At 52.1% G+C, this 26,211-nt stretch overlaps 1 protein-coding gene across 1 annotated transcript in view; it reads right to left on the minus strand.

The window, feature by feature from the left end:
• The window catches only part of NCOR2 (nuclear receptor corepressor 2), a 226,323-nt gene that overhangs the window by 92,928 nt on the left and 107,184 nt on the right, over positions 1-26,211 (minus strand). Inside the window, exons 5-7 of the mRNA XM_066561983.1 lie at positions 20,743-20,922; positions 15,515-15,628; positions 4,585-4,641 (exon numbers count right to left, since the gene is read on the minus strand). Coding sequence (XP_066418080.1) covers positions 4,585-4,641; positions 15,515-15,628; positions 20,743-20,922 — 351 coding nt within the window. The remainder of the gene's footprint in view (positions 1-4,584; positions 4,642-15,514; positions 15,629-20,742; positions 20,923-26,211) is intronic.

Below are 26,211 nucleotides of genomic sequence, written 5' to 3' on the forward strand. Positions count from 1 at the left end.
TCTCCCGGCCGTACTGGAGGCTGCTGGCTGCCAGCAGCGCCGCTCGAGTCCCGCTGCATCCCGCTGCATCCCGGCGGATCCCGGCGGAGCCCGGGGGAGGGAGCGCGGGCAGCGCCCGGGCTGGGCTCGGATCAGCGCGGCGGGGACGCGCTGTTATTCACCGATTAAAAAACGCACTGCGCCTCGCAACATATGACACGGGGGAGGCGAGGGGAAAGCGGGGCTCGGCGAGCGGGGAGAGACAGTCTGTGAGCTGCGAGTTGTTATGTCTACGCGCTAAAAGCCTGCCTGAGCCCGCCCAGCGAGCCAGGCACAGGCAACTGCGGGCAGGACAAGACTTTGCCCCTGGGGCTTCCAGCGTTGCCAGGTCCCCCAGCACACCTGAGTACAGCGATGCTCATCTGGCCATCAGATTTGTGCTTTCCCCAGGGCTGCTCTGCACCCCACACCCTCAGTGGAGGGAGCTCCATGGGGAGTCAGGAGAGTTGGATCCATCCCTGGTCACTGCCCTGCCACCTCTGCCTTCCCAGGGATTTATCCTTGGGAATCTGGAGGTTCCCACCTCTGGAAGGGAGAGATGCCAGAGACCAGGCTCAATCCCACCCAGCTCAGCACACGCTCCAGGGGCTGCCACCGATTGTGTCCACATCAGCAGGATGACAGGGTGCTCAGGATTAAGCCCTTCAACACTTCTATTCATTGTCTTAAGCTGCTGTGAACAAATCCAAGACTGGGATAACCAAAAGCTTGCCACAGCCCAACCATCACCAGCAACCATCACCTAAAGAGCACAGCTCAGGTCTGACCACAAAAACATCACCAAGTACTGAAGCAGTTCATCCACAAACCTTCCCCAAACCAGCTGTGAGCATCTCACATCTGTGACCAGCACAGGCAGAGGGACATGGGATGGCCTGGTTGAAGCTCACCCTCCTCCTGTGGTTGATAGGGCTGAGGCTGTGCTCTGGGTCTACCCGAATTCACCCCAGATTAAACACAGGAAAAGAGCAAAACATGTGCTGAGCATCTGCTCAACCAGGTGAGCAGCACTGGAGGCGACAGGACGTGTAAACAAAGATGGGTCCTTTTCCCCTCCAGTTTGAAGAAGGTGTTACTCCCACATCCTCTGTGCTATCTCCCTATCACCATCACAGGTGCTTGGCACAGAAGCTTGTTTTTCCACATAGCCTGTTTCTACTTCTCTTTAAAACACAGATTCTGCTTCACCACTCTGCTGCCACACAGGACAGCCACATCAATCCTCACAGAACAGAGACTGGGTGTAGCTATCCCTACTCCATCACCAGCAGGCCATCAGCTTCTCTTTCTGGCTGCCCTTGGACGTGTCCCTCTCCTGTGTGAAAGCACACGTAATCCTGGGCAGCAGGGGCAGGCAGAGGCACGTAATCCCCAGGCAGACAGGCACAGGAGATGAACCCCCGTGTTCCAGGAGTGCTGACAGCCATCCACACACCCATCACCTGGAGAGGGGGTGAGGGCTGCAAGCCTGCCAGGGGACACCTGCCAGGGGACACCTGGCCACCGTGTGCTGGCAGAGCCAGGGCAGACGAGAGGGATGAGCAGATCCTGGTGAAGAAGACATTCTCAGTGGTATCCCTTCCCCAGGAGTGCTTCTATCAGGAATCCTCTCAGATCTGCTGGTGTGGCTCCAGGCTCAGAGCTGGCTGTGCACTTCATGCTTGGAAAGCTCAGAGGAACACAGACATCCGTCTCATCACGTAGCTCCAGAGGCAGGAGAAACAGCCACAGCTCCAGAGCATCACATCCTCAGTCACCCTGGAAAGCTGGGAGGCTTTGACCAGTGACTGTCTTCTGGAAGAGGACTGCAGGAACTGGAAATACTGAAGAATGATCATCTCTCTTCCCTCCTTGATCATAAATATCAAAGCAAAGAAGCTTCCATGTCGCAGGTCACACAGACCTTCCTCCTGGGAGAAGCAGTGCAATTAACATTTTGGTTTGGACCTGGGCTGGAAAATGCTCATGTGCACATGAACATCACAGATGCCCTGATGCCAACCAGCTGACCAAAAGCTAATGATTCCTCTCAACTACAACCTATAAATGATACGAACACTTAAAGAGTCTTAGCTAGAAAACTTAAGTGTCAGCAGGCAAGAGCACATCATTTTAAAAGAAATGTCCAAACACTCCGAAATATGAAATTCTGGGACCAGAACCCAAGATCCACATGACACCAGCACCTCAAAGAGATTTCTATCTGCAAAATAGCCTCAGCAGTGGAGGAAATCCAGGAGACAAGTTCTACTCACCCACAGAGAACTTACAGACTAAATACTTAAAGAAACTTTATTCTCAGCAGGGCAGGGACTGAGAAACAGCATCTTCCCTCAGAGCCACCAACAACTCCTAATTCAACCTTTCTCAGTAAGTAAGCAGAAGTACAGCTCACAGGTCAGATAGGTAAGGTGATGTTCAAAACACACCCAGTGTTCCTCCAGGGTTAGGAACATGTAATACATTTCTCTGGAGAATGACATTTTAGAAAAACATAATTGCAATGCAAAGCCATTACTGGAAAAGCCTTGTATTTACTGAAAGCTCTTTAGAAATAAACCAGAAAGGTCTCAATTGCTTTCTAGACACTGCAGGGTTCAGATTATGCATCTCAAAACCATTTCTCCTGGGGAAAACATGCAGACATTTTTTAAATGGTACCACTACACTGCAGGGATGACATGAGCAGAGCCCTGGTTTACTGAGTCACAACCTCCTCCTGACCCAGACAGGAGCACCAGCTTCCCAGGACCCAAACTGGATCCCTGCTTCCCAGAAATCCTTGGCCTCCTGCTCCTGCCTGCCAGCACACCAGTACTGGTGCCATGACTGACCAATTCCCACCACAACCTCCCATCCCACCCCATGAGCTCCAGCATGCTGCTCATTCCCGAGCCAGCGTGCATCCAGCACCACCACTGCTCCAAAGGCACCCACCAGAGCCCTCTGAACAGCCAGAACAGGACATCCCAGCAGAGCTGACAGCAATACACAGCCCTGCTGGTCACAGCCACACCTCTCCCTGCACAGACTGGATTGGCACCAGGATGCTCAACCTCCCTGCAGGAGACCCATGGGCTGGGGCAGCTCCAAGGCCGGAGCATGTGGTGTGTGTGACATGGTGGGGCAGGCATGAGCATCAGGCACAGCATGCTCTTCTTCCTGGAGCTGCTTCCTTTCCAGCTCAGAAGAAGCTGTGACCATTCATCTTGTCTCTCGTAGGCTGTTGGCAGGCCCTGGGCACTGCTGTGCCCAACACAGCGTGAGGGCTGGGCCATAGGAAGTGCCTCTCCCATGGCAGATGGACCAGACAAGTCTGCAGGATGCACACAGAGCCCAGCTGGGTTCTCTCAGTGAGGTTTCCCCTTTTCCCCTGTGCTCTGATGAGTAAGGCACAGAGACAGAGGAAAGGTTTGCACTGGGCTCTGTTACAGCCCCCACCGTGCAGTGTCAACACCCAGGGAGAAAACATCAACAAAATAAAAAAAGGAAAAACAGAGTGAAAAAACCAAAGAAAGGCGGAGGAAGAAAAGGAAATGCAACATCTTTTGGATGAGGAAGCACCAACCCTGGGCACTGCCAATCTTCAGAGCAGAAAGAGCAAAGGGTTTGACCCTGGTGACTCAGAGGAATAATTATGAGTCCTCCTCAGCAAGGAAGTGGGCTTTGTCACGTGTGACCTCTCCATTATGCACAGGGGAAGACAGCAATTAGTGCCACCCCCACAAGGCAAGTGCAAATTACAGCTGTGGAAGCCTGAGCTGCCTGCTCCCATCTCCTACAGACTCCATCCACATCCACCAGGCTGGTGCAAAGCAGGGGATTGTCTGTCAGACTGGCTCTCATCCTTCCAGCAGCATCACTGCCAGTGCACCTTCCCCAGGCACCTTTCTCCAGGACTCAGCCCCCAGGGGTTGTTTCCAGCTGCCCCTCCAGGGGTTGTTTCCAGCTGCCCCTCCAGCAGTCAGTCCTTTGACTACAGATAGATTTTTCCAGATGAGGGAGAAGCCCCAAACTGACAATCTGTCCTAAGCTGTTTTCTCAGCTTCCCTGTACATGAGGGGGAGTGCAATAGGAAGTGTGCAAGTCCTGTTACCTGCGGGTTGTGGCAGCTCACTGAGCACCCTTGAGCATCCTCCTCCATTTTCAGTGGGTGGGACAGAGGAGAGTCCAAGCACCCATCCCTCCACACAGCACTCGAGGCTGGCTGAGAGGCAGCAGCCCCACAGTGCTGGTGCTGTGTCTGCCACCAGCAGACGAAGCCTCAGCATCCCCAGTGGAGGCACAATGTGCCAGAGCCCCTTCCACCCTCCAGCTCCACTGCAGCGTGGGAGGAGGGAGCCAAAGGGTTAAACCTCTGCGAGGAGGGCTCTGTGTATGTGTCTGCCTGCGTTTCAGGACTCGTCTCAGTCACTTCGCTTCCTGCTTTGGTGCTGTGCCAGCGAGAGGTCCGGGCCGGCAGCGCGTTTCCTTGTGACAGACACACGGACAGCGATCGCTCCGGGCTGGCCCGGGAGCCGCTCCCCGAGCACGGGCAACACTCACCAGCTCCACCTGCGGACCCAGCCCTTCCAGGATCCGGTGGGCAGCCTCCGCCTTCTTCTGCAGGGAGGAAAAGGGACAGGAAGAAAAAAGTTACTTGTGCCATCGGTTACAAGTCGCGGCTCTCTGCTCAAACCACTCCTCAAACCTCCACGGAGCCGGCACAAATCCCATCCCTGCCTGAGAGAAAAGGTTCAGAAGCTCAGCCTCTGGACCGGCACTCGGGTTATCATGGCTTTAAAGGATCCGAGCCGTGCCCAGGAGTGACCCGGATCCCTGACCCGTCCTGTGCCAGGCGGGGGGACTGTGCCCGGTACCTCTGCGCCGCTGCCCTGCCAGGAGGAGCAGCAGGAGGAGGAGGAGGAGGAGGAGGAGGAGGAGGAGGAGGAGGAGGAGGGCGGGCAGACCGGCACGCACGCAGAGATGCCCTTTCTAGGATTCATCTCTTGACGAGCATGTGATCATTAGAGTGGAGCTGCCCTTGGCTCCTCGTCGTGCTCTCGCTTCCCTCCCCTCCCTGCCGCAGAGCAGCCCTTCCTCGTCCCCTCCCGCCCCCGGCCAGGCTACCTAGTGCTTATTAAAGGCACAAAAACCACCCAGGAACACGTGTCAGGGGCTGTGCAGTGCTTACTAATTAAACAGGCCTGAAAAAAAGACATGGGTTGGCTGTAGCAGGAGTCTAAATAAAAGATGACATTTTCAGTAAAACAGCACTTCCTTGCAGAGCCCAGGCTGTTCAGGGGGGTTACTGACAGTCCAATAAATCCAGATCACTGCGTGCTGCCGACACCAGGGGCTGAGCTGCTCAAGCCAAGTACCTGACAGTGATGGGGATGAGGAGATGGATTTTCAGAGGCTCAGATAAAACAGGTAGTTTTAGCTATTTGGGGGTAAGGGAGAGAGAAAATTCCTGTTTAGCTGCCTAAAACAGGGAGCTAAGCCCCAGGCCTGGGGAGTAGGGGTGGGCTGGGGTCTGGGCTCCTGGCAGAACCAGTGGGGCTTGGCAAACCCTGGGGAAATATTCCAGGGAAAAGGGTCCAGCTCACGTAGCTCTCCAGCATCAGGCACCTCTCACACTGTCTCAGGGTAGGATGAGTTTCCCAAGGATTGTCTCACCAAAGGCTGGCACAGAGCCCTGCTGCTTTGCCCCCGCATCCACCCCCGTGGAGAGTTTCCAAAAGTCTCATCCATCCCCCACTGTTGGCTGGTCCTCAAAAGCACTGATGCAGCGGTAGGTGTGCAGACTCCTCACTGGAGCCTTGTGCACCCACACAGAGTCTGATTAGCACACGAGAACTTTGGAAGAGTCACTCCCTCCAAGCAGCTGGGGGAGTCACCCTGCCCATGGTGGGGCTCAGGCAAACGGCCCTGGCCAAACCCAGCCCCGTCCCAGCTGCAAAGCCTGCAGCAGGTGCCTCACCACAGCAGGACCAGGAGAGCTTCCAGTTCCTCTATTTGCTGTACACAAAGCTTTTGTGCAATTTAGAAGTGACTTCAAGGGTGCTAAGAGTGATGTGACTAATGTGACCATACTCTGGCACCATGCCCACAACAGGGCAGGCAGCAGCCCTGCTGTCAGTGCATCCCTGCCTGGTATGCACAGCATCCCCACAGCAGACCTTGGTGGCCACAGATGTCACCATCACTGCCCACCTGATTCCATTAATGGGAATGAGCCAGGTCTGCCCAGGGACCTGCCCCTTTGAAAAATTCATCACACAACAGAGAACTCTGGGCCAGAGCTTAATATTTTGGTCTTCACGAGCGATAAAATCTGCTGGCCTTGGAGAACATCAGCACTGTGGCATTGAAAAGTCTTACAGAATTAAATCCAGGGGGTAAGATTTTCAGGAGAGGAAGGATCATTAAAACCACTAAAAGCACTCTACATCAGTGGCCAAGAGGATGATTTGGCCCATGCCCTCCCGCCTGCCACTGGTTGCTGTTGAACAGGAGGCATCAGCTTACCAAAATTTTTTGATGTGTATCTGGGACAAAAAGCAGCAAACATATTAATTGCATTCTGCATAATTCTGGGTAGAAGACTGTAGCCTCACTGAAGGCAGACAGTCCCACCATGGGCTGGTGGAAGATGCCCTGGCAGCAGGGATGGCACAGCAAGGGAGTGGTGATGCTGTGTACAATGAGATTAACTTTGAGAAAAAGCTGAGTATGTTCAGCTTGCTGCATTTGCCATGTTTAGACAACTTAATGAGACGAGCCAGAGGCAAACCACCACAGGCAGAACATGTGGCAAATCAAGAAGAATGACATAATTTGTCTTGCATTAACCAACTGCAATATACGCGTCTCCAGAACGAAAGATCAGGAGGAGAAGCTATTCCGAGCACGTCATATCTTTGTACGTACACAAAGAAATTCCTCTATCTTGAAAGCTGCCCAATTAACACTTGACACCCACTGTAATTGCTGATGCTCCTTGCTGCCTTTATCAGATCATAGCAGAACCATAACGAGCTGCCTGAAAGGCCTGGCAGACCGAGGTGAGAGCTGGCAGTGGAACTGGGAAGAACATAAAACACCCAGCAGAAGGTTCCCCACCACACCAGGGCTCATCTCTAGGGACAGACAGACACAGGGAGGTGTGCTCCTGCCTAGGGACCCAGCAAGCCAGAACCTGACTGGAGAATTTATGCAAAGCTCAAACTGTTCAGGTACAAAGGCAGCCCCCCCAGGCCCTCCCACAGCAGCAGGACCTTTGCTAAAGACCACCAGCAGTCCTGGTAAATCCTTTCCCTTCCAAAGGCATGGCCACCTAGGACTTGGTTCCAATACTGGTTTTGTTAGGAGTATGTTTAGTGATGGACCCTCCAGAAGAAAACCACAAGGTTCATCCTGCATCTGCTGAATGACCCCACCCGTGCCTGCATTCCTGTTGTTAACAGAAGGAAATTCATCAAGAAGCAAACCCCAGCCTTCACCTCTAGTGAGATACATGAAGATCCCCAGCACTTGTACAGTCCCTCTGCAGCTCCCCAGCAAACAAGCAAAGATCCCTTTTCTTGATCTGATAGACAATCCTGAAATATTGTCTGAGCAGTGGTGTTCATGAAGGGACCTCCAAGTGCATTTTTGGAGGGATCAATGCCTGAAGAAACATGTCTGAACCAAAAACATGGTCACTGCAGGGCCCACGGATTCAGAAGGGAGCCCACAGATGTATCAGGCAGCAGCATTTGCCCCTACAGAATCTGTCTCCCCCTGGGCAGGGGCACAGGCAGGGAAATGGTGCTCTTACCCTGGCTCATGCTCCTCCAAGGGGCCTGGAGCTAAAGAGATCTTCACCAACAGCAAAAACCTCCCTGCAGACTACAAAAAAAAATCTTCATTCTTGCCTGAAGAGCATTTGGCTTCCAAAGCAAACTCCAGCCCCTTGCTTTTCCTTTGAAGAAACTTAAAATAGGCTTGGGAGGGGAAAGCAGGCAGGAGAGCAACTTCCCAGCCATGTGAGCTCCCGTGGGGATGAGGAGCCAACCCCACGAGGCAGCAGAGCAACCAAAACCAGAGCAGGGAGAGCCTGGGATTTTGCGTGGGCTCTTCTTAAAGCGAAGTTTAAAAATGGAAGAGAAGGAAACACAGGAGTTATTTTGAGAAAGCGGATCTGAAATCAGGAGGCGGCACTTTCTTGGACCGGCTCCAGCCATGGTTCCATGCAGCACAAAGCTGCTGCAGCTGAACCGTGCTCCCGGGGTTATTTATAGCACCCCGTAGGCAGCAGGGCTGGAATGGGAGGGGTTCTGGTTGGGACCAGCCATGTCCTGCACACAGATAAGCAAAGCCCTTCTCCAGAGGCAGGAGACTGCATGCAGGACGGTGCTGGGAAAAGTTCCTGTCCTGGCACCACATCCCCCGGACAGGCAGGGCTGTGGGAGCAGCATGGCAAAGAGGCAGGCTGGAGAGGGATTTGGTTTAAAACAAAGTTCAGGAGAAGTGTGGCTGAAGTCAGCAGAAATCATGGAAACCCTCAGAGACACCTCTGTGCATGCAGCAGAAAGCAAACAGCACGGCCAAAATGTGCTGGGACCAAACCGCAACCTGGCAATGCCCGTTCCATAGGGAAAGATTTTCACTCCTATAACCACAAGCACTATTTCTTTTCTGTCGTTTAAACCTCAGCATGCTCTCTCTGAGAGCCAAACCACCCCAGCAATTTGCTGCTCTCCACACAAAGCAGGTGGGATGAGCCCCAGTGCTGCGGAAGGGAAAGCAACACTCCTCCCTCTCCAGCTCCTGCAGGCATGGCCAGCACAGTGCTCTCAGCAGAACAAGCACAAGTGCCCTCCCCTGGGCTCTCCCTGAACACAGATGCCCTGAGCACCAGGGAACCTCAGTCAGCCTCCATGGCATGAGCCCAGCCCCTCTCACCTGGCCCAGGTGATGCTGTCCAGGGGTGCCCGTGGGATGCAGCTGCCCTGCAGGCTCCCCCACCTCCCTGTGCTGAGCTGGAGCCATCTCCCCACCCCACCAGCAGTGACAGAACACTGTCCCCAAGGCTGGGGCCAGCAGGTGATGCAATGGGGGTTACAGATGACTCATCACAATCAGTAAGAAAACAGAGGAAACTGGTGACGTGAGCTGTGTGTTCACACCAGTTCACACCATTCCCCATCCACCCCGCACAGAGTGTGACAAAATCACTCATTTCAGTTCTTTGCTACTCTCTGGCTTTGGCTCATCACTGCCAGACAGTTTCAGTCCTTGGCTTGCTCACACCCCATCCATGGCCAGTGGGGGAGCCCCCAGGCACAGCTGGGTTTCCACTCACGCTCTCATCCCACTCTGCTGTCTGCTACAGAGCCCTTCAAACACATACCAAGGTTAAAGTGATGTGCCAGCAAGGTTTTGCCACTGCAAACCATGGCTGAGCATTCCACCACTGCAAAACTGCTGAAAGTGTTGGCATTGCACAGAAAACTTCCAGAAATTCACATTTCAGCCCTGCAGCAGTTACAGGAAAGCTCCAGTCACCCAACCCAAGAGCCAGGGCTGTGTTGCATTCTGCCTTCCAGCCTCCAGCAGATTTGGGATCTCTGCAGTTCTCATCACTACCTCCAAGACCTGAAAAAGCAGGACATGGCCTCATCTGGTCTGGGTTAATCACAGACAAATCTTCAAAGTCAATACACCTGTTGGTAACTCCAGATCCTGAAACAGACACCAGGACCTTTAAAAAGCCAAAACAAATGAAAGTTTCCTTAAAATCCAATAAAAAATTATAAGATTTCCAATGACTCCAGGGTAATTGTTTAAATTTTATCTTTTAAAAAAATCTTGTTATTATGCAGAAATATCAATAGTATCTGAATTCTTGCCTTTCCAGTTTTCCTCCAGACTTTCCAAAAGCCCATTTTGCATCACCGAGCTCAGATGAGGCAGAATAAAAGTTATTAGAAACAAAAGCAAAACAAATAAGACCCTTTCATCAGCCAAATATGAAAAGCCCCCATCTCAACTACCATGTAAACCAGAATTTGAAAAAAGCCTTGTAGATTAAATGCTCAAAAGCACTTTTACTGTTAAGGTCTTATTTACTGCAGCAGCTCCATGCTGACGAGGCAGGCCCGATTCCTCCCTTTCTCATGTAAATCAGGAGTTCATAGAAAATCAGAGTTCTACAGACATCAAATCCCTGTAGGATCTGAGTCACACTCAGTGTCTGTGAGTGGTTAACGGCAAGATTATATTTTGCAATGCTAAAAACCTTCATTTATTTATTCTCTTATTTATGGATGGGGCATTAATGCTTTATGAAGGTATTTGAGGGTAAACTGATAGCTGGGAACGTGCTCTGCACAGACACAACAGCAGCAGGGGATGGAAAAAGTTCCAAACAGTCCTTTGAATTCCAATTTTACAGCATAATGCTGAATTTATAGATAGATAGCTGTGCCCTTTTGAAGGAACAAGCATCAAGACAGAAAACGAATTAAAATTTAATCTTATTGATTTCCACCAGCTCAATCTCAAGAGCAAGACAGACGCTGCTCCTGCTGCCTGCACTGCATCAAGCCCAGTTTTTCCCAGGGCTGACAGCAGGGCAGGGATGGGCACCCGTGGCTGCTGGCACCCAAACAAGGGGTGACATGGGGAGACTGGTCCTGCTGTGGTGGGTCACAGCACGAGGTGTCCCCTCCCTGCGCGGTGGCAGAGGACGATGTCACGCCATGTCCTGACGCGACCTCTCCGCCCGCGATAAATGAGAGCAATGTTTCAGAGGAAGCTGACGTGAGCTGCTTTGTCTGCTGGCCTCTGAGCAGCAGTCCCTGCTGGCAGGGACCTCCAACCACCCTCATCTGGCTGGACACAGGCACCTGTGGGCTCCACATCACCACAACGGTCGGAGAGATGGCACAGGTACCTCCTGTGCACATAAGGAGGAATTTTTGGGATGCACAGGTGACTCGGAGGAGGATTCACCCAGCCAAGCCATGGTGGGCTGCTGGGTAGCAGCTCCCTCCAGGACACACTGCCAGCCCTGTATCCCAGGAAAGGCACAGAGCAATGCTGCTCTCCTCCCTGGGCTTAGCAAGGGACTTGGAAATTTCCATTTAAAGCACAAAAACATCTTCAAGCCCAGGTATGTTCAATTGATTTCAAGGGAAGGCAGGTGCAAGGAATCCCGTGAATGCCCAGTGGAATAAAGCTACAGCTAAAAATACACACAGATGATCTGATCCCTGGTGGGGATTTGAGGTGGAAGAAAGGTAAATTCTGTTGATACAATAACACATCCCAGAGCTGCAAATTAAAGCCCTCAAGAAGGCTGTGTCACACAGTCACCCCTCTGAGGTGCCAGACTCAGCAGAGATCAGCTTTCTTCCACAGGGGAGACACTAAAATCACTCACAGAGTTTAATTTAGGAGAACCCCAATGTCTCCATCACTGTCAGCCTCTGGATTAACCAAGGCATCCATCCCAACCTGATTTTCCAGGTAGTTCTGTGCCACCCTACCAGCACCCAGCTCCTAGAGGTGCCCCTGAGCACCCTGCAGCCAAAACTGTCCCCTGAGCTTCCCATGGCACTTTTCAAAGGCTCTTGGAAATTTTAGCCCCCATAACTGTTTTCAAACACAATTTTGTTTCTTCAAGGACTGAAGACACTTTTGAAAATATGACTCAAATGCTTCTGTCAATGCTGCCCACTGTCTGTTCTCAGGTTAGTCCACAGACAGTACCAAAAACGTTAACTCCCTTTCTCATAATCCTTTCAGAAATGGTACAGCTGACACTTACAGTAGAAATTTTGGCTCAGATACACAAATGTGTGTTTTTCTGTTTTATACTGCAAAGATTTCCCAAAAAGTACATTTTTGGGTGCAACTTCACAGCCCATCTTTGGACACAAGAGAAAATGGCTTTGGTCAGCACACAGCAGGGGAGAAGGCACCTGGATCTTGAACATCAACTGTTTCTCTACAATCCAAGTCCCCTAAAAACTTCTCAAATGCAACCACAGCCTCATAGTCCAGGATTTGACTGCAGTCAAGAGCAGCTTCTCTCCACTCTTCCCCAGCAGAATTTGTACAGTCACCTTTTTTTTCTGGAAATCAATTACATGTCCAGCAGAGTGTGGCAAGAGGGGATTGCGGGTCACATTTTCCATAATTATCCTCTCTGACACCGAGGAACTTTTCAAATCATACGCATTAAGTAGGTCACAAGAGGGAACAGCAGCATGATGGGCATTTAGCATCAGAAAACCTGAATTTGGAGAAAATGGGATCCAGCCCAGCGCCACCCTCATCCCAACCCCTCATCCATACCCAGCTCAGTGGTGAGAAAAATATACAGACTTCCCTGATGAACCATAAGCTAAAATTAGAAACCATTCACGCCTGCAAAGCCACAGCTATCGCCAAAGGAAAGTAGGTCACAGAATGGCTGGCTAACTTGATTTTCCGGCTTTTCTAGCTGCCGTGTCCTCAGGTAACCCCTCCTCTCCCATGGCCCGTGCTGGTCCCTCCTTTGTTGGGCTATGACTGCGGGCAGTGTGCGGCTCCGGCAGGGGCTGGCAGGCGCGGTGGGAACGGGCAGGGCAGCGCCCGTGCCCGGGGGAGCACAGAGCCCAGCTTCACACAGAGCTCAGCCAGAGCCAGCAGAAGCCCCTGCACCAAGCTGCTGCCTCCCACCTGCTCGGGGATTGGCACAAGGGCTGGCTTGCTGCCCCTTCCACAGCGTTGCTCTTTAAAGATCGTTTCAGGCTTTGCCAGCACTTCTGGGGTGCTTTCCTTTCTCGCCTCCTCCTGAGGCCTGAATATCCTCTTTTTATTTGCATTTCTTAGCGTGCACTGCCTCCCTCAAGCAAGCCACAAGCCAAGCGATGCGAGTAAATCTGGCTTTCCTTCCCTTTGTGCATGGGCTGGAGCCCTGGCTCAGCCATTACCGACGCTTTTCCCACAAGTAGACCTCCAGGCATCAACTTCACTGCTTTTCCACGGCACAGAAGAGGCAGAAAAGCTTAAAATTTGGCTCAGTGACCTTCATCACTCTAAATCAATACATTTCTATCCGGCTTGCAGTCCTTTGCTGCTACCAACTCACCTTGCAATTAATTGCAAAGCTGCAGGTCAGCACAGGAGTGTCTGAGCCTCTCCCACATTCACAGAGAGATGGAAACACCTGGAGGATCTGCTGCCATCAAACCCACCCTATCACTGACCACCCGCCATTCTTTTCCACCACAATCTCAACTGACTACAATCCCAAGACCCTTCCTCTTCCAGCTTTCCTCCTCCTGGCCCCAAAGGCAGAGCAATCACCACTAAAATGCACCCCAAACATTCAGAGAGGCTGAAAGCTGAGCCCCTGAATGTTCTTTAGAAGGGCAATTACATCCTGATTCCCGCCCTTGTCACTGGAGCTCTGACTCCTTTCCCCTGCAGCCCCAGCTCAGCCTCTCCCTGCTGTGGTGCAGGAAAGGCTCCTTCCACCCTCAGCCGCCCCAGCTGGCCAGGGATGCTGCCAGTGCTCTGTGGCCCACAGACAGATCCTGTCCTCTCCAAAGGAGGAACCTGCCTGCAGCCTGCTCTGGTTTCTGTCGAGCCAAAGGGAAGGTTCTTGGTTGGAGTCTCCTGCCCACAGATGGGCTCCTCACACACGGCACGCAAGGGAACTGTACAAGAACAGGGAAGAAACGTTGTTTGCTCATCCCTGGCAGAATTCAGACATGAACACAGAGCCAGATTTGAATTTATGCAAACATCTGGTGTCCAACGTGACCTTTGCTTGCTGGGCACCCACCTGGAATGAGTGCACCCATCACAAAGGCTCATGGTGAAACCCCTGGCACCAAGCTGGCTGAGATCCCCCTCATGCTGACAAAGGGACACACCAGCTCTGAGCACTGTGTGTGACAGTGTCCCAGGTGTTATGGCCATGGATTCTCCAGGATAAATGCAGAACTCCATGCCTGCCCTCCTCAGTCTCTGCCATCACCCAAGGGACAGGGCAGAAATGCCAAGGGACCACCCTGAGTGGTGGTGAGGCGTGGAGAGCAGAGCCTGTCTGCTGTGAGAAGGTGGTGGGAGGGAATGTGTCACCCTTCTGCGGGCAGGGGCAGAGACAAGAGGTGACAGAGCAGGACAGGGGGCTGGCAGGACACCCAGCCCTGAGCTCCAGCTAATGGGGACTGCCACCGTGCAGGCTGCTGGGGATGTGATGGCTGAAGAGCACCTTTCCCTCCTGCCTCACCACCACCACTCATTTCTTCCCCTTGTAATGTGGTTCAGCTACACAAGAGTGTCCAAGGAAGATGGAGCTCAAGTGAACAGGAATAGAAACATTTGAGAGGTCACTTTTTTTGAGCCTCCCCCTTGCACAGGAGGCACAAGCCATCTAGCCCAGGACCCCCAGAGAGGGCCCTTGGTGGTGAGAATGGCTTTGAGAACACTCGGCACTGCCCCCAAAGCCCAGTGCTGTGCAGCCATCACCAGCTGGTGCTTGCTAATGCTTCAAACACATCGACCTCAGCCTTCACCCACTCGCACAACAGACCGTGCCAGCTCTGGCTTTCCTACTGCTCAGGGAGAGCAGCAGATGGAAAAAGGAAAACCAGGAAAATTGCACTGCCTGGGAGCGCAGGGTAGGCGATTTTTTTTTTTCTTTTTCGGAGTCAGGCACCTGGATTTCTGCAGCTCCCAGTGAAATCGCAGGCCTCGCAATTCAAAATAATTAGCGACTGGTAGTTTTCCTTTTATGCAAAATCATCCTTTTTATCCAACACCTAAATGAAAATGAATATGCTTGATTATCTACCAAAGGGCCCAATTTCTGAGCATTGCTCCGATGCACACAGCAAAATTCATCCCTCCTCAGGCTGCTACTACAGGCAAGGGCTGATAAATGAGCGGTCAAGGCAGAGATCCAGAGCCAGGGATGCCAGCCTGACCTTTGTTAATGCTATTTACAGCATCAAATATCCACAAATCCAGCCATGGCTGCATCCACATCCTTGCTGCTCCAGCCTGGGGGGCTTGGGGACAGCCAGGAGAGCTCACAGCTGGCCTGCCAGTATTAGAGCAGCACAGATGTCACCCTCCATCCATGCAGCCCACCCACCACGTCAAAGCCCACCCCTTGAGGCAGCTTTCAAGCTGGTTCACTCCCAAAGGAGAGGATGAAGCAAACTGTTTAACAGAGAGGAGTCTGAAGCATCTCTAAGGCTGATCACAGGAAACCCCCCCCCCAGGCAGGTTCTTCAGCAGACATTAGTGCTCATCTGCACCATCCTGACACCATCCTGACAGGGCTCCATCCATCCCACTCCCACACCATCCTAACAGGGCTCCATCCATCCACCCCAAAGGTAACACCCAGGAAAACCCCCCACCTGATCCTCACCAACCTCCCCATCCCTGGCCACGGTGACACGGCACAATCTCACGTTTGTCCCTCCACCACCTCCAGACTCACCCTGTTCTCGTCGTAGATGATCTGCACCAAGCTGCGATGTTTGGACTCAATAGGAGGGGGAGAGATGGGTTTTTCAGGCTCTGGTGGTTTGGCTGCTTCTTCCTCCAACTGTTGCTGTGGAAGGAGAGGGGGGAGGAGGAGGGTGAGTCACAGCAAGGAACGCAGCCGTCCCTGTCCACATGAGACTCTCTGTGGTGCCCTGAGCGAGGCAGAAAGCGCCATGGCAGGAGAGTTCCAGCCAGCCAGGGGCTGGGGAGGCAGGGGAGAGGGAGGAGAGCTCAGAGTAGCCCCGGCCACGCAGGCGCAGCGCTGCCTGCCCCAGGCACCGGCCCTGTGCTCGTGGCTCAGCCTGCTTGGGGTATGGAGGATGAGGACCTGCCTCAAAGGAGCCTCCTGGAACGGGCCCGAGGCTAGAAATAACGATTTTACTGGGAACACTGAAATGAAACCACAGCTCCAGCCCGGCTCCTTGCTGCTACCTGCCTCTGGAGCTGCTGCTGCATGCAGGGAGAGGTGGAGGAGCCAGGGCTGAGGTGATGAGCAAGGCTGCTCTCCACCCTCAGCTTCACCTTCCAATGGAGTGGTTAGAGGACATGCCTTGGGATGACTGTGCTCCATTAAATGACTCGTGCACCAGCCACCCCTGCGCTTTGCGATATCACCTGGTCAGCAGCCAAACCTGACATTCCACCTGCAACCCGTGAGGTGGGAGGAGACATCCCAGCCCTTCCCGTAAGTTTGAGGAACTGCTCAGCTGAAAGAGGAAATCCCAGATTGCTCCAGGCTCCTGCTGGGGCCAGCCTGTGAGGAGGGAGAGCAGAGGAGGGAGAGCGCAGCCGTGCGCGGCAGCTGCGGGGCAGCACAGGCACGGGAGAGGGAGCGCCTGTCAAAAAACACTGAGGGTGTTTTCCCTGCTAGGCTCTCAATCTCCAAATCTTTGCTGTTGTTTCTTCCCTGCAGCTAAAGCATCCCCTGCTGAAGCATGAGGAAAATCGAGTAAGTCTCGTACTAGGAAGAAAATGCAGCTGGGACTTGGCTTGCACCAGAGCCCAGCAGTGATTTCCCAGAGATGCTGGTGGCTGTGGCCTGAGAAGCAGGTGACATCTCTTCCTCCTCCCCATCACCTCTGCTCCTGCTGATGCCACCTTTAGCACACCAGGGCAGGAGGATACACTTGGGGTGAATCCAAGAAAGCACTTAAGCACCCAGACAGGTCGAATGGATTGGCTAAAACTCACACTCTTAAAATTGTGTTTCAGTGGATGAAGCCCCCCATGCTGTGGACACCACCTGCCCACAGGTAGATAACTCTCCCCATAGAGGGAGAAGCAGCAGTATAGGGAACACCAAGATACAGCCAAAAAGGCTGCTGTTGCCAGCCAGAGTGGGGAGCAGGCTCTGGCAGTGCAGGACAGCCTGTGTCCCAAAAATTGGCATCACCAATGGCTTTAGAGTTACTCCAGTCACGAGTGAGAGCAGCCAGGAACTGCCCAGCTTGAACCATCTGCAGCCTGGAGGGGGATGAACCCTTCCCAGCACTGCAGGGATCTGTCCCTTCCTGCCTGCAAGCAGCCACACCACGGTGGCACTCTGAAGGCTCCAACCACAGGAACAGCCCTCTGCTGTTCCCAACCATGGCCACACCTCAGGCAGCCCAAACCACAGCACAGGGGACAAGAGCTCCCCGAGGAGCCACTGCTGAAACCATGGGCTGCAAAGCTGTATTTGGCACAGAAGCAGCACTTCCAGGACCTGCCAGCTCTTCCCTGGTGTCCTCCTAAGGCATCCTATCACACATCCTAATTCCCATGTGATAAACTCCAAAAACTCCAAAGAACAAGCCAGCAAAAAGGATCAGATACATCTACTTCTCTTGGGGAAAATATTTGTGTTTAAAAAAAAAAAAAAAGTCAAAGCATCCAAAACTTGGCTACATCGTTCTGGAAACCCACAAAAATTCTGCCAAGTGGTCGGGTGTGCAGCAAGGGATTTCAGAGGAGAGGGTTTGACGGCCTATCAGGAAACGAAAGTTTGCCACTAAGTGGAGGCTCATTAAAAACAGCTCATTAGAAGAAAAAATACAAATCTAATTATAGCTGAAATACAGTAGAGAATTCAACCCTACTTGCTGTGGTGTAGCACTGCATGGATGTTAAAGGGCCAGATGCTGGGGTGAGGATGTGACGAGGGGCTGGAGGCAGCACACCTGACTGCAGCCTCCACAGCTCCTCCAGGGAGCCGTGGGAAATGGCAAAGCAAAATAGGTCAGGGTTCCCAGACAGGGACAAAATGGATTTCTTAAAGGTCTGCCACAAAAGCCAGGCTGGGACTGTGACCTTTACAGGGAGAGAGCGGGATGGGAGATGAGTCCTGACAGCTGCACACTGCCTCCCTCACCCAGCAGTGGCTGCCCAAGACCTCCCTCCTCTCCCCAAAGGGAGAGGGATGCAAGGTGCCACCATTACCCACAGCACCCACAGGGCAACCCATTCCCAAGTGGAAGAGGTGCCCCCTCCAGGAGAGACCCTTTGGCTGGGCCATGTGCTCCAGAGGGTCACTGCAGGCTGCAGCACTGGTGGGAAGGTGGGTGATACTTCAGGAAGGCCCCATCCCTGCAGGTACCAGCTCCCATGCTGCAGACACCTGCCTGGTGAAGGTTGGTGTCTGCCCTCACTTGGGCGCTGGGATGCTTCACCTGCCCGGGCAGAGCAGAGCATTCCAGCCACAGGGGCAGCTCTGAAAACCACCTTCAAAGAGAGCACAGAGGAAACTCAGCCCGATGGAAGGGGAAAGCCTGGAGCTCTTCCAGCCAGCAGCTCCACCTCCATCACCAGGTGGGAGTGTTGTACTCCCGGAGAGCCCTTGGCTGAGCTCAGCGCCCAGGGAGGCTCAGGCGCCGCTGCAGAGAGCAGCCCAGCAGTTTATTTCTCCTTCAGATCCCGGTGCTGCTGCCAGGAATAAATGCATAAGGATTATCCTTCCCGTCAGGAAGAGGGGGAGAGAGGACTCGGAGAGATTTGAGCGCATATGGCGCATGAATGAGCGGGGGAAGGCTGACGGAGGTGGCCTCCTGCCAGGGGTGTGCAGGGTTTGGGGAAGGTTTCTCAGCTTTGCTTCTTGCAAAGTCCAGGCAGAGCCTTCCCTGCCATTTTTGGAACAACCAGAAAGAGAGAGATGGTGGATTGTGGTTGGTTGGGATTTTTTTTATTTTTTTTTTCCTTGCACAGCCTTTCCATACAAGTGTGTTTAATTACCCTGAGAAGGCCTCCCAAAGACAGAGGGGAAAAGCATTAGGATATTCTGGCTGCATGTGATTTCTCCCCTGCTCCACTGACGCTCCTGCAGGAGCAGTTTCTGTTCCAGGCTCGCTGCTTTCCCTCACTCGTGCTCCTGCACTGACAGCTCAGATGCACAGATGCACAAAACGTTCCTGGAGCATCTCAGACAGGACCCCCTGCTCCAAAATCACTTCTTCCCAGATGTGCTAGCTCTGCTGGAGGACTGGGATAGGGAAGGAGGCCATAGTGGGGGGGGTCAGTTTTGCTACCATATAACTCTGCAACCATGTGCCAAAAATTAAAAAAAAAAAATAGAATAAAAGGAAGGGAGGGGACACTTTTACTGCCAACAGCCACTTTCACCTTCTTCCCCATTTAACAGAGCATTTTTTGTGGGCAGGAAGAATCATAAAATTTGTTCCTAGGGAAGAAATAAAGCAACTGAGTTGCCAACAATAAAAACCCCATTTCCTCACAGAAAGACAGTTTGATTTTAAGGGCGAGGAGCATATGCTGCTCCTGTCAGCACCAGCAGCAGCTCCTCAGCATCCCTGAGAAGTCAGGCAGTGGATCATCAGAGCTGTCACTCCTCCCAGCTGCCATGACAGGGACCTGCCTTGCCCTGCCCACTCGGAAAGCCTTTTTCCAGAGCAGGAAATTACTGTGGTGGGCATCGCTTTCTTCAAATGTGAGTAAAACACATGGACCAGCAGCCAGGTGTCCTCTCCAGGTGGGAGAGGGAAAGGGCTGCCTTCACCCCAAAACCAGCAAGAGGAACCTCTGTGGTTTCCATGGCTCCAGATGTTCCTCTGGGCCCCATGGAGCTGGCACACAGGGCTCTGCCTCACACCCCAGCACAGCTGCTTCTGCTCAGACACCTCTGCAGCAACACATGCCAAAAAAGGGTCCTTGGCATTAATTAAACCATATTGTTTGAAAACAAAATGAAAATATTCCTGCTTTGTCTTGGAGGACAGAAAGGAACTGTGTTTGGTATGGGAAAATACAGATCTGATGGGGAAGAGCAAGTGCATGTTCATTCTAAGGAGCTTCAACAAACAGCACAAGTAAAGGTTCTGCTCCATTCCCAAATTCCAATGCAGCTACAACCCCTTGGGAAAGGTCATTCCTCTTGGGCAGTTTGGGACTAGCAGCCATCAGGGAGTTCAGAAACTCATCCCAAGCAAAGAAAATAAAACAACCAGAAAAAGAAGAGGCGGTGATTTGCTTTAAAAAGTGAAAGCCTTTAAGTCTGTGGTTTTTTTCACAGATGTCCCTGAAGGTTTTGTCATATTAATCTCTTAATGGGTTTATGGTAATTATGTACAGGCCAACACTGAGTGGGCCATCCTTTTGCTGGGGAGGGCTCCTGTGCAGGGTAGGAAGATCAGATTCAAATCTCTGCTCAAGCACAGCCCTGACTGAAGCTGGATCAGATGCTGCTCAAGGCTGCAGAGCTGGCAAGCCCCAGAGGAAGGGGACTGGATGCACTGGAAGGGCCATTTGGTCATTAGAGCAATGTTTAAACAGCCCAGTACTGAATACTGGCAGCAACAGCAGCACTGGGGAGACACAATTGCTGGAAAGGAGAAATAAAGGACTCTGTGCTGCACTGGGCTGTCCAGATGACTCGGACAAGCCAGGCTGTGCTTCCAGCTCTGCTCTTCACCACTTGCACATTCACTGCCAAGGCACTGAGGACACATTTTTCTCTCTTTTAGGTTCTCTGACGTGCAAAGAGCTACGAGCTGGGTTTCCAAAGCATTGTGTGACCAGCAGCTCCAGACTGCAGGCACAGCAGCCACCAGCCGTGTCACAGCAGGGACACAGACGATCCTGTGCGCTGGCACTGCCACTTCCCCTCCTGTGGCCACGCAGGGGCAAGGACAGGGCCTGTGGCAGCATGCAGAAGCGAGGACACGTGTTCCCCTCCAGACCACAGCCTCCTACCTGCTTCTTCTTCAGCTTGGAGATCTGCTGCTCCACCATGGTGATCTCGCGGTCCACGCGGTCCATGTTCTGGATCAGCTCCTCCTTGGAGAGCCGGGCTGGCAGCAGCTCCAGCTCGGCCTCGCCGTGGGCAGGGCTCACGGGGGACACGGGCTCCAGCTTGCCAGGCAGGCCACGCTCCTGGCAAGGGTAAAACAACCAGATCAGCTCTCTCCCAGGAGACTCCGGATCCTTCTCTCATCCTCCCACAGCTCCCTGGCCCATTCCCAGCCTCCTGAGATGCACAGAACCCTCTAAAAAACCTGCTAGACGAGGGAGTACCAGCTGTCAGATCACATCACCACAGGGCTCCACAACCTCCAGCAGTTCCAAAGAGAACCAGGTTATTCTCCCAGGGACACGACAGCAGCTCTTCCTCCTGACAAAGCCTCAGAGGCTCACACTAACCTTGAGTGCTGCTCACATTCTTACAGGATCAATAAACCATCCATATTCAGGAGCTCCCAGCATCACTGTCCCTTCAGAGGGCTCAAGGCTACACCTTCTCTCAAGGCAAAAATGAGACACCACAATCACATCCTCCTTGTGGCACAGAGACAAGAGCAGCATGAACTATGCTGAAGGAGAAGGGGCTATGAGGGCAGCCCTTGGGAGGAAAGAAGGCTCCTAGGTCCTTCATGGCTATCTTTCTCCATCTCTTCCCAAACCCTGGGGATACTGTGAGTGTTGCATGTTGAATACATCCATCCAAATATGGAGAAAAAGGGGAGAGGTGAGTCAAGATAAAAACAGACCAAAGTGACATTTTTCAAATTCCAGGTGAAGAGGCTCTCAGCTCAACAAGACCCTTCAAGTCAGAGAGACTGGAGAGATCAGCAAAACCTCCATGGCCATGGCAGGGAGCAGCAATAATGACCGACCCAGGGCTGAGGGAAAAGACACTGAAACAACCAGCTTTGCCCCTAGCTGTCCAACAGCTTTGCTGAGCCCAAGTGGCTGGTATGGCAGAGCATCCAGAGCCACAGTGCCTCAGGTATGGCAGAGCATCCAGAGCCACAGTGCCTCAGGTATGGCAGAGCATCCAGAGCCACAGTGCCTCTCCTGCCTCACCCTTCCCTCTGCAGCTCCCAGCAAAGCAGCACAGTTCTGCTATCCAAGCTGCCTGGAGGAGCCTGCCCACCACAGGTGAGCACACCTGGGATGAGACAGGTGTTTAACAGCCTCTGGCCACACAGATGGGATCACAGCACACCACCAGCCTACCCTGACCCAGGACACTCCTCTCTGGCAGCCACCCAGAGCCTTAATTAAAAGTTTATCTATTCATTTGCTTAGTGAGTGGATGGATTTCTTTTCCTGGAGGGGGAGAAGAGGAGCAGTGGCTCCACTGGTAACCCTAAACCAGTGCCAGGCTGGGCAGGCAGCACAGGGCAGCTGCTGGGAGGGGAGGGAGGGATGGGGGAGGCAAACGAGGCAAGGAGCTCACACAACTCTGCCACCTTCATCACTGCAGCCCTTAGAAAGCCAACATTGCTCTCACTGTGTGCTCTCACTGTCCTGCCTCAGCCCATCCACCCCAGGAGCACAAAGGCACCACAAAGGCTAAGCTGGTTGGATCCAGCATCCATTCAGAAGAGAAGCTAGAAGGACATGAGAGCTTTCTGGAGAATCCTGAAGAGAAGATCCCATCTTGTTTCACTTTCCCAGCATTAGACAACAAAAATGGTCAGTCTGCTGACATGGGAAGGCTTTGTGTTCTCCACAACTGGGGTTTTTTTGTGGTTTTGGTTTTTTGTCAAGTCAAGAGGAGCAGGACAACCACAAGAAGCAAAAGATAAATTAGCTGTTCATGAAATCTTGTTCAGATTAAGGCACAGGAAGGGGAAGTGGCAGTGGGTAGGTTTTTCTAAAGGAAAGGAAGCTACCTGCCAAAAATGCAGGAGAAAAAGGCTCCTCACTGTGCACATGAAACAAATGATACTTTCTCTTGTCTGCCAATGTGCAGGACAGGGCATCTTTAAACTCCTACTTGGAACAAAACACCTTGGGAACCTGGGTCCTGATACATTTTTATCTTTTTACCTTGCAGAATCTGAAGCAAAAGAGCAGCAAAGCTGAGTAAGGGGAATAGCTGCAAGTCACAGCACAAACATCATCATCATCATCATCATCATGATCATATCTGGTATTAGGAGATGATTACAGCAATAGAGAGAGGCAATGTCCTTGGTCCTCACATACTGGGCACTGTCATGTCACAAGCACCTCTCGAAATCAACAAAATTACAAGCAACAAAAAGAATGAAAAACTAAAACTAAAGGCAAAAAAAAAAAAAAATCTCGTCTGTGTAGTGCTGACACCCAAAAAGCAGAGCTCATGGATTTATGCAAGGCATAAAGAAGCCCTTATAAATCACAAAAGTAGCTTGAAAAGAGGTGTGCAAAGACCAGAGTCTGCTCAGAGCACGGGGAAGACCCCAATGGTCAGAGATATTTCAACCAGTGCTCTGCTTCCTACAGCTCTCAAGAAACCCTCAAAATATATTCCCCTGCTCTAGACAGTATCATACCCTGAGCAAGTGCAGTGTGAAATGTGAAATTCTCCTTATTAACGTGAAGTCACAGACTTCCCAACCAGCAAGAGCCAGGAGAGGTGGAATAAATCTGCTGGAGGGAAGAAAACAATTACTGCATTACTCAAGTTGATATTTTCTCAGTAATTATACTGTTTCCATGTGATTTGTTTTTACACATGGCTAACAGCTACTGCAGCTCCTGTTTATCCCTGGCCTTGTTTTGTGATTTATATGATAACAAGGGTGGGTGTGAGGGAGGCAGAGGTTGCACAAACCTCCCTGCAGCAAGAGGAGGTGCTGGCACTGAAGAAAACAATTATCACTGAGGAGGTTGTCAAAGAGCAAGGCCAGACTTTGGGGTGGGTTTCTTCTACATGCTTAGGAATAAAAATTCCCAACACAGCTAACGGAGCAAGCCTGCTATTCACTATTAAGCAGTGACTTTAAAAATATGCAAGAAAGAGAGGAAGGAAAAAGATAAGCCAACTGCCTATTGAGGCCTTGAAGAGCAACAAGTCTCCAGGTAAATGTGATGTCCTTGCCTTCAGACACACCAACATCTGGCCCACAAGAAAAAAATTACACTGGGAACCCCAAGTGTGGTCCCAGGACACACTGGGACCTGCCCCAGCCCATCTCCACCTGCTTATTTTGCATTACTGACCCAGCTTGAGATACTCACAGAGAAGTCATGCGAGGTGGAGGGATTTAAAAACACATTTGTGCCCCACTTGAGCTCAGCACCTACAGCTGGATGCAGCCCAGCCTTCCTGCAGGGTCATTTTCTCAGCTGCTTCCCACCCTCAGGAGACAGCACATGGGTAGCTCTGCTCCATCTGCACCTAAATCTCACTGCAAAGTGCATTTTGACCTTGCTGATCCCTTGACTGCATCAGCTGCCTCTTCAGAACCCCCCAGTGGAGCTTCCAAAGCTCCAGAGCCCAGCAGTGTGTCCCAGGAGAACAGAGCTGCCTGCCTGGATGAGCCTCAGGATCTCAGCACACGGTGTTTGCCCTACATATCATCCTCACCGAGCCCAGGTCTCTCTCTGCCTCCCTAATCCAGATCATTAGTGATGTTCCCCCAAGCCCAGGACAGAGATTTAGGGATGCCAACATCATCTCTTCCACAGCCTGTTCACTTTCTAATTATCAGCCAGCAGCAGCATTTCCTGCTGCAGTACCAGAAGGGATTAAGAGGTGTTATCTCCAACTCCTGCCCACTCACACATCTCCTGGCCTCACGGGCTGGAGGAGATTGCCAAAGCAGGGAGGACAGGCTGGGGCCACTCCATTTGTGCTCAAATCCATCCCCAAAAAAAACCCCTCCCATGAACCTGGGGATCTCCCTGTGGGGATGCCTCCACCACCTGAGCCTCCCATGGCAGCACTGAGCAGAGAACATTCCAGCACTCCCCTGGCCAACACCCCTCCCAAAGCCCCATCCCTGTGGGGGCTGCAGAGCCAGCAGCTCATCCTCCCTGTCCAGGAGCCCAGGGATGAGCAGCATCACACTCTGAGCAGACTCTGAGCCCCCAGGGCTTCCCACACTCCCTGGGATGAGAACCAAGCAGGAAAGCAACGCCCCAGTCAGGTTTTTAGGTAAAAAACACACATATAAAACTCCTAAGTGAGCCAAATACAGACTAAAGGAATTTGGTTTTTTAATTGGAAAAGTGTCCAACACATTCTGACATATCTTAAGCTCCAGCATGACAGCACTGACAGAGGGAAAAAGTTATGGAGCTGAAAATTATTGTCTCCTTTCCCTGGGGAGGTGCACGAGTACAAAAAGTCAGGGAGTCTGAGCAGTGAAAAGTACATCGAGTTACTGCAATTCTTTTGTTCCTGGCCATCTGCTGTGCTAACGGCTCTTTCTGCAGCCTGGCCCTCCAAAGGAGTTGAATTCTTAAATTCTGCCGGGCTCCCAGAATGGGATGGAGACCTGAGTGTGCTCTGGGGAGCACCTGGGTGTTCCCCTGCAAGGCCAAGCCCAAGGGATGCCAGGTGTGGGACCAGGGCATCATCATCCTCCTTCCTCCATCCCCCCTCTCCATGGCACGGGCAAAACAGGGATCTCTCTCACTCACTATGTGCTCTCATGGGAATTCATGGGGCTGGAGACCAAGGAGCTGTCTGAAGACAAAGCCAGGTTGGTTTTTTTTTTAATTTATTTTTTTAAATAGATCTGACTTTACAAGCAGGCCCACGAAATTCCTTTCCTCCGTAACCCAGCTGAATTCCACGCAGACAGAGCAGAAAACATCCCAACAATTTCTAAAGCTTGCACGAAAGTAGGTCAAAAAACTTCCCCCAATGTTTCAACAGCTTGAAGCAATTTAATTGCAAAACCAGTACCAAATGCTGACCCCTCCCTCCCTGCCTCCCCTCCCCGGCAGATTTACGAGGGTGGTAAAACCTTGCCAGCCAGAGCCTCAGTAAATGCAGTAACCAAAGCCTCGTATCTGGTTTTAAAAAAACTTGCTCATGCTCTAAAGAGCTGCTCCGTGGTGCTCAGTGAGCAGCTGCTGCCTCTGGATCTCACACTGCAGAATTCCACAGCAGCACCACCAAACAAACACCCTCACGGGCAGCCTGAAATAACGGGGCAAATTCGGAAATCCTGACTCAGGCAAACTCCCAGAGCCGCCGAAGGCATTACCCGACAAATGGATGCTGTGCCTCTCAGTCCCTTCCTGCGTCCCCCCATTAGTGGGTAATAATTGCACTGAATGCCAGCGCTCCCCACTGACTTACAGGAGTGATGAATTCTCACCTACCCATCTACTCATTACCACGGGGAGCTAATTGCTCCACCTCTCATTAAGGATTCCCCAACACTGCCTATTCTGCATCCCTGATTTTCAGCTGACTTTGAGTTTGTTCAAAGAGTA

This window comes from Molothrus aeneus, chromosome 18 (genome assembly GCF_037042795.1).
Source record: "Molothrus aeneus isolate 106 chromosome 18, BPBGC_Maene_1.0, whole genome shotgun sequence".
NCBI lineage: Eukaryota > Metazoa > Chordata > Aves > Passeriformes > Icteridae > Molothrus > Molothrus aeneus.